Here is an 11,647-nt window from a genome sequence, read left to right on the forward strand (position 1 = left end):
AGCAGCAATGTCAGGGAGAAACACTCCTCAGGTACAGGCAGGAGAAAACCAAAGCTCCAAAGCTCTGCTCTGCCCTCTGGTGAAACTGCAGTGACAGTGCTGAAAAGCTCATTGCTATCCACAGGGGATTTAGTCTGAGATCACATCATCCTTCTATTTACTGACTGCTGCCAGGCAGGACTGAGTTCTTGAGAGCCCACAGCCAACCCTCCTCCCAGCAGTGGCACACTCAAGCCAGCACAAAGCAGAGCTCCAAAAGGGACCTGCCAAAATTCCTCCAGAATACAGAGAGTCAATCTGAGGGTATTCCCTAAGAACTGAAAGAGTTTTTCCTCGAATAAGAGTTCCCTGAATTCTCACTGAGCCTTTTCCTCCTTGGACAGGTCTCCACACTTGATGGCAGCAGATGTCCAACAGCAGCAGCTCCATCAGCCAGTTCCTCCTCCTGCCCTTTGCAGACACACGGGAGCTGCAGCTCCTGCACTTCTGGCTCTTCTTGGGCATCTACCTGGCTGCTCTCCTGGGCAATGGCCTCATCATCATCACCATAGCCTGTGACCACCACCTCCACACCCCCATGTACTTCTTCCTCCTCAACCTCTCTGTTACTGACCTTGGCTTCATCTCCACCACTGTTCCCAAAGCCATGGCCAATTCCTTGTGGGACACCAGGGCCATTTCCTACACAGGATGTGTGGCCCAACTCTTTTTCTTTGTGTTTTTTCTCTCAACAGAGCTCTTTCTCCTCACTGTCATGTCCTACGACCGCTACGTTGCCATCTGCCACCCCCTGCACTACGGGACCCTCCTGGGCAGCAGAGCTTGTGTCCACATGGCAGCAGCTGCCTGGGGCAGTGGGTTTCTCCATGCTGTGATGCACACGTGCAGTACATTTTCCCTGCCCCTCTGCCATGGCAATGCTGTTGACCAGTTCTTCTGTGAAATCCCCCAGATCCTCAAGCTGTCCTGCTCAGACACCTACCTCAGGGAAATTGGGGTCATTGTTTTTGGTGTCTCTTTTGGTTTTGGGTGTTTTGTGTTCATTGTGGTGTCCTATGTGCAGATCTTCAGGGCTGTGCTGAGGATCCCCTCGCAGCAGGGACGGCACAAAGCCTTTTCCACCTGCCTCCCTCACCTGGCTGTAGTCTCCCTGTTTGTCAGCACTGCCATGTTCACCTACCTGAAGCCCCCCTCAATCTCCTCACTCTTTCTGGACCTGGTATTGGCATTTCTTTACTCGGTGTTTCCACCAGCAGTGAACCCCCTCATCTATAGCATGAGGAACCAGGAGCTCAAGGATTCCATGTGGAAACTGAGGACTGGATGTTTCTAAGCACAATCAAACTACTCATCTTATTCAGCATGTCACTGGCCATGTAACTCACCTGATGACCAGTCTGTATTTAGTAGGTTTTTAGTTGTTGGGGGGTTTTTCCATCTGGTGTTTCTGAGCTGTAATAACACGGTCCATGTTCATCCCATTTCCCATGATGTATCTCTCAGTCTTGTGTGACAGGCCATGAGTGGCATATCCACAGCCTCAACAATTATTCCTTTTGCTTTTCTCTTACCTTTGAGAAGTATTTATAATCTTCATCAGCTGAATCACTTGACTACTTGGGAATTTCCAGGAAGTGTACCCATGGCAGCAGAATAAATACTCACTCTCCCCTGTACCTGCATTACCCTTTGTCTGTCTCCTTCATGTTCCTCGTCATTCAGCTGTTCCCACCTCTGCTGATGGGACAGACTTGCCTAAGGACACCTTTTCAGAAAACTGGCTGGACATGTGCACTTCACTTTGATCACAGGATTCCACCCCTTGTTGCCCTTTGATCCTTCAGATGCCACTCAGCTCTCTGCTTTATGCTTTGAGGTTCAGAGAGTTGGAAAACATCTCATCTTTCAGAAGCCTAATGAACTGTTCTGTCAGAATTTCACTGTGCTGATAAGTGACCTTTCTATTTGTCTAAATAAAACTGTTCTGGGAGAGAATCTCCTCTGGAAGCTGACCCCCTTCACACGCTGCTTGGCCGTAGCAGCAGCTGAGGAGAGAGATTTCATGGGTATTAAACTCTGTCATGTTTAACTGCTGTTTGTTGTCAGCGAAATCTGTCCCTGCCTGTGAGCACAGATGATGCCAGGGAAAGATTTGGGAGTCCCAGGAGGCCAGTGAGGGAACTGCTGGTCTTGGGGAAGAGCAAGGTTCTCCATGCAGGGTTGGATCTCAAGACACTGCTTTCCCATCCTGTCCAGAATTTTTTAGGAGACTTCTGGACAAACATCCATTGTAGAAGCTGATAAAACATCTTCCATGAACGGAAAAACGACAGAAACATTGTTTTTCTATGAAAAAATCATCCATTGGGAAATTCCTTTGAAATTCTCATCACCCAACTAAACCCAAATAGTTATACAAGTCTTAACTTTTTAAAGAAAATTTCGTGAAGAGCCATGGTTGTCAGGGCTTTCTGGGTGTTAATGAGCCCCATGGTGTCTCTGGTGAGTCCAGAGACCTCAGATACCAAGAGGAGAGTGAAGAAACCTCTCAAGAACTCCAAGTCAGGAGTAATGCCCAAAGTACCTTGAAGCACTAACAGGCCCCACTGGGAGCCATTCCTGACAAAGCCTCCCCATGGGCTCGTTAGAGGAGACAACTGGAGGCCATGAGGACAAACCCAGGCAAAGCACAGGCAGCTCTGATGCTGAGGACACCCTGGCTTGGTCTGATGAAGCAGAAATGCCAAGCACTGACCCCCAGCCCCTGGACTGGGAGATCCTGACCCTCACCTGTGTCTCAGGGCTCTTCCTTGGGATGTGGGGAGTGTGACACCAAGGGAAGGACAGGGGTATGACACATGGTGGCCTCCCCTGGGCTGAATGTAAGGAGGCAACAGTGCTCCATGGCCATGAGGACAATGTGTCTCCTCTGAAGCCTCTGTGGCAGGGACATCAGCCACAGCCAAGGGGGCAGAGACCTTGTTTCTATCAGGCCCTTGTAGCCTGGCCAGCACCCTTGGCCATCTGCACCACAGCCCATCCCACACTGCCCCACGCCTGTGCCTGTTTCCTTGTAGGCTGCAGGTTCTCACCCCACGATGGCCCTGCCTGTACTGCTGTCTCACACACCTCACCAGCTGTCCCCACAAGCACAAAGCCACCAGCTCATCCCCACGTCCTCCCAGTGACTTCTTGTACCACAGCACTTAAGCCCCTCTCCTTAAGCCCCCCTCCTTCTCCTCCCTATTTCTGGACCTGGTGATGACATTTCTTTACCCGGTGTTTCCACCAGCTGTCAACCCCCTCATCTACAGCATGAGGACCCAGGAACTCCAAGATGCACTGAAGAAAGTTCTACAATCAATGTATTACTGGGATTGATAATCTTCCTGTATCTTTTTTGTAAGTTGCATTTTCAATTCATGGAATTTGCTTCTCCTAATTTAGCCATTTTTTTTTGCAATATTCCTCTTGTCATTGGAGCTTCTGCATCTACTGCACCTCTCCAATGTCCTGAACCCAGCCTTTGGAATACAAAACAAGTCATCTATTTTAGGTATGTGTCTCACTACCCTCCAGAATGACATTTCTTTATCTTCATATCCACTCTGACCTCCAAAGCTGTAGTTCTGGTGGATTTCCATGGATTTCCATTTCTTATGTTCTCTTGCTGTAGCACAAAGAGGGCTTCCCCCAGCCTCCCCTTCCCCAGGCTAAAGCATCCTGGGTCTCTCAGCCTCTCCACACAAGACCCCTCACCGTATCTTCACACTTTCTCTGCCCAGGTGAGATTTCCTCCCTATTCTTCCAGTCCAAGGAGCCCCACTCTGGGACTGACTGGCTGCTCCAGAAGTGGCCACATCAATGCTAACTCCAGTAGGAGCAGAAGGTCCCTTGTCTGCGTGGCCATGCTCCTCCCAGTGCAGCCCAGTGTGCTCATGGCCAGACTCCTGTTCAGCACCTCTGACTGCTACAGAATCCCCTTCAATGCCCAGATTCTTCTCCTTGATGCCCGTTCTCCACCCCTCATGTCTGAGCTGCCTTGATGTGTGGGTGTTGCAGTGGAACCTTTGGTTGTGGTTTCACCCCAGCCAAGAGCTGAGAACCACAGACTCACTCCCATTAAGAGGTCATGGGGGTGATTGAGGTGGGGAAAAGGGAGGGAAAAGAAAACTGAACCCCTCCCCCCCCCTCCCCAAAACCTCATGCATTGGTATAAGGACAGTTTACAGGGACAACAGAGAGAGAATGACAATAAAAGGACTTTATAGGAAAAATTTCTCACTGAACAGCACAGCTCAGGCCATACAGCTCAGAGCTGTCCTGAAACAGGACCATCCCAAAAAACATGTGTCCTGGGGTCTTGTGCTCCTTCCCTCCACCAGCCCCATTTTATGCTAAGCAAGAGTTCATTGGCATGGAATAACCCTCTTTGGGCAGTTTGGGTCACCTGTCCTGGCTGTGTCCCCTCCCAGCTCCCTGGGTGCCCCCCACCTTCTTGTTAGCAGGGAAATAGGAACACCTAAAACATCCCTGACAGCTTGGACACAACTAAACCATCAGTGAGTTACCAGCAGGGCTCTCATCCAAACTCCCCAACACAGCATTCCCCCTGTTAGAATGAAAATCAACTCTATTCCTCCCAAAACCAGGCCAACTGTTGTCAAGTGCAACACAAGGATTGGCTCAGTCCTGTAGTCACACAGCCTGCTCCCCCTCATCTGCAAACAGAACCACTGTTGTAGCTGCCTGAGGGTCAGTACAAGAGGGTTCAACCACTCCAGAAGGTTCTGGAAGGAAAGTGATGATATTAATAGAATCTCACAGGCATGGATTATCAGGTTGGAAGGGATCTCAAAGGTCATTTGGTCCAACCCTTTCTGGCAAGTGCTGAATCTCAAGAAAAGCCCCACACAGACCAGCTGGCCCCACACCCCATCCCACTGAGTCTTATAAATATCTGATGCTGGGGAATCCATCACTTCCCACAGGAGATGATGGCAATGGCTGCTTGTTCTCAGGGTGAAAGATTTTCCCTGTGTCCTGTGGGAATCTCTCCAGGAGGAACTTGCACCCATTGTTCCTCAGGAGTCTCTCCCTTCTTTGTAGACAGCCTTTCAGTACTGGGACCTGTTGATGAGGTCTCCCCTAAGCTTTTTGTTCTGAAGGCTGAACAGAACCAGCTCCCTCAGCCTTTCCTCAGGTGACAGGCTTCCCATGCCTTGGGTCATCTGTGTGGCCCTTCTCTGCACCTTCTCCAGCCTGGCCATGACTTCTTTTTGTTAGAGCAGCGACCAAAACTGCACCCAGTATTCCAGGCGTGGCCTGACAAGTGCTGAGTGGAGTGGGATAGTGACTCTTTATGTCTGCTGGTGATCCTCATGCTGATGCACCTCAGAGCTGTTTGCCACAGCAGCACTCTGTTTATTTTAGATAGCTGCTTGTTCACAAGAAGCCCCGGGTCCCTTTCCACAGAACTCTTCTCCAGCCAGGTAGATCCCAGTCGCTGCTGCACTCCTGGATTATACTTTCCAGGCTCCTAGACCCTACACTTGACCTTCCCCACTCTTCCAGCCTGTCCATGTCTTTAGGACAGGTGGCAATCCCTTCCCAAGTGTCTACTTTCCCTGCTGGATTGGGTATAACCCACAGAATTCATCAGGATAAACTCCATTTGAGTCAACTTCATCATGTTCAAACTTCATGAAGCTTCTTCCAGCTCCCCAGTGCACAACAGCAGGGCAGGACTGTCGTTGCCTCACAACTCTCTTGTATCTTTGGAGTTGTTCTTGGCACTACTACTTGCGGGGAGAAATTGAATGAGATTTCACAAGGGTAAGAGTAGGGTCTTGGATCTTGGGAACAACAACCCTGGGTACCAGTATAGGGTAGGGACTGGCCTGTTGGAGAGCAGCCTAGCTGAGAGGAACCTGGGGGTCCTGGTGAACAGCAGGATGACCATGAGCCAGCAATGTGCCCTCCTGGCTGAGAAGGCCAATGGCATCCTGGGGTGTGTTAGAAGGGGTGTGATTAGTAGGTCAAGAGAGATCCTTCTCTTGCACTCCTCTGTCCTAGTGAGACCACACCTGAATATTGGGTCCATTTCTGGTCCTCTTGGTTCAAGAAGGATAGAGAACTCAGTACAGGGCAATCAAGAGGGTTAAGGGAGTGGAACACCTTCCTTATGAGGAGAGGCTGAGGGAGCTGGGCCTCTTTAGCTTGGAGAAGAGGAGACTGAGAGGTGACCTTACGCATGTTTATAAATACATGAAGAGCAGGAGTCATGAGGAAGGAGCCACGCTCTTCTAAGTGGTGGTCAGTGACAGGAGAAGGGGCAATGGGTGCCTGCTGGAGCACAGGAAGTTCCATGGGAATCTAAGGAGAAACATTTCACTGGAAGGGGCTGTAAGGTCCCCCCAGAACCTTCTCTTCTCCAGGCTGAGCCAGCCCAGCTCTCCCAGCCTGGCTTCACAGCGGAGCTGCTCCAGCCCTTGGGTCATTTTTGGGGCCTCCTCTGGCCCCTCTCCAACAGCTCCATGTCCTCCTTGTGCTGAGGGCTCCAGAGCTGGACCCAGCACCCCAGCTGAGGTCTCCCCAGAGCAGTCATGTCCAGCTGCACTTTGCCACAGGCTGACACAGGCGTTCCCAGAGCTGGATGGTTTACTAACCCATGAGTTCCAGCTCTCCTCACCCACTGCCCCAGAATTAAGAGGTTTTGGAACTAACAGCTCTTGATTTCTGCAGCACATAAAGCACACACATCCCCTTGAAGTGTGTCAGTTACCATACCAGTACTCAGCTTTATTTCCATTTGGCCTCTCCAAATGCCACAACAGATGGGCTCCAAGGGGTAGATGAGTTATTTGATCTTCTGAATTGTTTCTAGAAGAGTCTATTTTATCAAGACAGAAGGGACAATGCCACTTGAATCTTCTGTGCCACCATAAAAACCACCATGACAACATGGGATCTCCTTGTCCTTGGGCTCTGGGTGCAGGTGTCCCTCGCTCCACCTTCCCAACCCCTCCTTCCCAGAACGCCTCATCTTTCTGCAAAGCTGGGACCAGGCCCTGGAAACCTTGTCTCACATCAGAGCAGCAAGACAGAGCAATAGTAGAGATACCATGACCGTGATTTCTCCCAGCAATTACCTCCTGGAGCCCCTGATTCCAGCTAAACCCAGGAGATGGGCTTCCCAGTGCCTTGCACAGGAGGCACACCAATGTGCTACCAAGCAGTGTGCCCTGAGAGAGACAGTGGGATCCTGGGGGGCATCAGGAGGAGCGTGGCCAGCAGGTCACAGGAGGGGATCCTCCCCCTCTGCTCTGACCTGGTCAGGCCCCACCTGGAACATTGTGTCCAGTTCTGGGCTCCCTGGGATCAAACAGCCAGGGATCTCCTGGAGAGAGTCCAGAGGAGGCTACGAAGGGGATGAAGGGCCTGGAGCATCTCTCCTGTGAGGAAAGGCTGAGTGAGCTGGGGCTGTTCAGCCTGGAGAGAAGCAGCCTGAGAGGGGATCTGATCAATGGGTATAAAGATCTGAAGGGTGGGACACAGGGGGAAATGGGCAGCCTCTGCTCAGTGTCTGTGGGGACAGGACAGGGGGTGATGGGCTCAAGTTGGAGCACAGGGAGTTCCCCACCAATGTGGGGAAGAACTTCTTCCCAGTGAGGGTGAGGGAGCCCTGGGATAGGCTGCCCAGGGGGTGTGGAGTCTCCTTCTCTGGAGAGATTCCAGCCCTGTCTGGACACAGACCTGTGTGCCCTGTCCTAGGGACCCTGCTTTGGCAGGGGTTGGACCCCATGGGCTCTGGGGGGCCCTTCCCACCCCTGTGATTCTGTGTGATGCTGTGATTCTGTGTCTGAAGGCAGGGATGGTGCAGGCTCAAGACTAAGGCTGCCCGTGAAGGGCCACAATTCATTCTGCTGCTGCTGGGTACCACGTGCAGCGAAGTCCTGAAATGACCATCAGTCTCAGTCCCTACAGACACTTCATGGCTTTACATGTGTCAGGATGTGGGGTGGTTCCAGAGGTCATTCAAGCTGTGTGGGCCATGGTCAGCAAACCCCACTGCACATAACTCTCAGCTAAAGAGGTCAGTCTGACCCAGATACAGCTTCTAAATTTCGAAAGGAGCTGCTGTTCCCCTCCATGGGCTCTGCAAAGAGAGGGAATTAGCTGCCCAGCAATGTCCTTGGGATGAGATCTAAGTGAACTGGGACGAAGCGCTGCAAGGACGCAGGGGAAGCCCGGCCAACCCACAGCTCAGGAGTTCTCTTGTACAGGCATTTCAGGGATGCTCTCAGGAGAATCATCCCCTGAGGAATGTTGACTCAGGTCCTCCTCCAAGGCCCTTGCCTTTCACTGGCACAGGGTGCCCAGGGAGGTGGTGGCTGCCCCCTCCTTGGAGGTGTCCCAGGCTGGGTTGGATGGGCTTTGAGCAGCCTGGGCTGGGCAGAGGTGTCCCTGCCCATGGCAGGGGTGGCACTGGGTGGGCTCTGAGGCCCAGGGAAGGGGTCCCAGCCCTGGGCTGGGCTGAGGACAAGAAGCGTCTGGGTGATGGGCTCAGTGCCACGCTCGGGCTGGGCTGGGCTGTGTGGAGCTGGGAGCTGGGCTCCAGGGGCCTCCCAGGTCCCTCCCAGCTCAGGACATCCCGGGTTCCCATGAGGCTACGATTCATGATGAACACCCCCCAGACACAGTGACGTCCCCCAGCAACGGGCCCCGGTGAGGTGCCCCAGCAACGCACTGTGACATCTCTTCACCCCAACCAATAGCATCCCCCCGCCACGCCCGGTGACATCACAGGCCTGGGGGGTTTAAATTCGGGCACCCAGCATCTCCCAGTCAGTTGGTGCCTTCACTCCAGCCGAGCGGTTGGCGAAGCTTGGAGTGTGGACCAAGCCCTTGTCTCAGTGCTGGGCTTGTGCCCCGGGAACTGGTGGCAGCAGCTGCCAGCGCCCATCCCCAAACACCCGGAAGGCTTCTCCCCAGCCCTGCCTGCTTCAGGCAGCTGGGGCTCCCAGGAGGTCTTCTCGTGCAGCAGAGGTGAGCTCTGGGGGGCGGAACTTCACCCTGGGCAGGTTTCCTTCTGGAGGGACCCGGGCATCTCTTCCAGCCCTCCCTGGGCCAGGCAGTGACCGTGGCGCCTCTTCCTCTTCCAGCGGGACGCTCGCTGCCACATCCTCGGAGAGGAGAACTCCACTCTCCCCAGCAGGTCTCCCCAGCCCACCCCAGCGTGTGCTGAGCATGGCCACGGATGAAGAGGACCGCTGCCCGATCTGCCTGAACACCCAGGACAACGTGGCGTGCGCCGTGCCGTGCCTGCACCGCTTCTGCCTCACCTGCATCCAGCAGTGGACGGACACGAAGGCCGAGTGCCCCCTGTGCAGGAGGCCTGTGGCAGTCATCCGGCACTCGCCGCAGGGGGACCAGTTCCAAGAGGTCCTTCCTTCCGGCCCGCAGCCAGGAGAAGAGCCCAGGGAGGAGTCCCCAGAAGACCTGAGTCTGGAGTGGGAGGACGACCTTTCCCCTGAAGAATGGGCAGAGGTTTTCCAGAGGAACCCGCAACTCCTCGAGCGCCTGCGGCCCTGGGTGTGGCAGGAGCTGGAGCGTCTCCTTCAGGGAGACCCCTGGGACGTGTTCGTGCTGGAGTGCATGGTCCTGCACATCCTGCATGTCTTTGGGCTGAACGAAGACACCCTGGCCGAGTGGCTGCAGGACTTCCTTCAGAACCACACCGGGCCCTTCGTGCATGACCTGATGGAGTACGTCATTGAAGAGAGCCAGAGGGAAGTCCACCACTACTTGATGCATGGCATTGGGGTGGAGGAAAGCTCAGAGGACTCCCAAGACAGCTGGGAGCTCAGCTCCATAGACAACACCAGCTGGGCTTCCCTCCCTGTCAGTAGGGAGCTCAGTCCTGTGGCCAGCCGGGCTTCCCTCCCTGTCAGTAGGGAGCTCAGCCCTGTGGCCAGCCAGGCTTCCCTCCCTGTCAGTAGGGAGCTCAGCCCTGTGGCCAGCTGGGCTTCCCTCCAAGACAGCAGGGAGCTCAGCCCTGCGGCCAGCTGGGCTTCCCTCCAAGACAGCAGGGAGCTCAGCCCTGCGGCCAGACGGGCTTCCCTCCCTGTCAGTAGGGAGCTCAGCCCTGCATGCAGCACCAGCTGGGCTTCCCTCCCTGTCAGTAGGGAGCTCAGCCCTGCATGCAGCACCAGCTGGGCTTCGCTCCCAGTCAGTAGGGAGCACAGCCCTGTGGCCAGCTGGGCTTCCCTCCCTGTCAGTAGGGAGCTCAGCCCTGCATGCAGCACCAGCCGGGCTTCCCTCCCAGTCAGTAGGGAGCTCAGCCCTGTGGCCAGCTGGGCTTCCCTCCCTGTCAGTAGGGAGCTCAGTCCTGTGGCCAGCCGGGCTTCCCTCCCAGTCAGTAGGGAGCTCAGCCCTGTGGCCAGCCAGGCTTCCCTCCCTGTCAGTAGGGAGCTCAGCCCTGCGGCCAGCCAGGCTTCCCTCCCTGTCAGTAGGGAGCTCAGCCCTGCGGCCAGCCAGGCTTCCCTCCCTGTCAGTAGGGAGCTCAGTCCTGCGGCCAGCTGGGCTTCCCTCCCTGTCAGTAGGGAGCTCAGCCCTGTGGCCAGCCGGGCTTCCCTCCCAGTCAGTAGGGAGCTCAGCCCTGCGGCCAGCCAGGCTTCCCTCCCTGTCAGTAGGGAGCTCAGCCCTGCATGCAGCACCAGCTGGGCTTCCCTCCCAGTCAGTAGGGAGCTCAGCCCTGTGGCCAGCACCAGCCGGGCTGCCTCCCAAGGTGGGAGTCCAGTGCCCACAGCAGACCTCTTCCACAGTGCTGCTGCAGAGGACACAGACCAACTCCCAGGCCCGTCGACTGCTGCTCTTCAGGGCAGTCCTGGCTGTACCCTCTCCATCCCAACTCCCATCCCAGGGGAGCAAGACCAGGACTGGGAGATGGAGGAGGCTGCGACTGATGCCCTTGCCCCTGGACAGGGCCATGGCTGCTCACGCCAGGGACCCCAGCGCCCTCCCAAGAGGAAGCCCAGCAGCTCTGAGGACTCCGCTCCCCCCACCAAGAAGCCACCCCGACAGTGATGCTGGACGGGGGCCGTGGCAGCTGGTGAAAGGAGGGCTGGGAGGACAGCAGGGCCATGTACTGAGCCCCACGGGGATCAGAGGGCTCTGCTCAGTGCTGCAGACCCTACCTCTCCCAGGAAATAAAGATGTGAAAATGAAAGAGCCTGAGGAGCATTAGCAGTGTGGCTGGCATTGTTATCCACAGCTGTGGGTAACTGCTTTCTCCCCCTTCTCCTAGTGCTCAGCCATCTTCCTCCCAGCCTCTCTGGGCCCTAAGGCCTATGGGGCCTGTCGGGCAGGAGGGGGGCTGCAGCGATGAGTGTGACCCCTTGGCCTGGGCCGTGCGAGCTGGGTGGCATCTGGAGCACCTCTGGGAGCCCTCCGGGGTTTGGAGAAGTGCTGTGGTGATGGGCATGATCCATGAGTGGGATTCTGGGATTCCAGGTTGGTTTGAGACCACTGGGGTTCCTCAGAGCCAGTACTGGGACCAGTGCTCTTGAACGTCTTTGTGGGACACATGGAGAGTGGGACTGGGTCACCCTCGGCGAGTTGGCTGACAACACCGACCTGTGTGGTG

The 11,647-nt window shown here is 55.1% G+C and overlaps 1 protein-coding gene across 1 annotated transcript; it reads left to right on the forward strand.

The window, feature by feature from the left end:
* Window positions 1-406: 406 nt before the first annotated feature.
* On the forward strand, window positions 407-1,333 carry LOC311200654 (olfactory receptor 14C36-like; the record flags this gene model as incomplete). The annotated part of the gene is made up of 1 exon (XM_084274942.1): window positions 407-1,333. One exon carries the CDS (start codon window positions 407-409, stop codon window positions 1,331-1,333), a length of 927 nt encoding a protein of 308 aa, XP_084131068.1.
* Between the last annotated feature and the right edge of the window lie 10,314 nt (window positions 1,334-11,647).

This window comes from Gallinula chloropus (assembly GCF_964237585.1).
Source record: "Gallinula chloropus genome assembly, chromosome: 24".
NCBI classification, from domain to species: Eukaryota; Metazoa; Chordata; class Aves; order Gruiformes; family Rallidae; genus Gallinula; species Gallinula chloropus.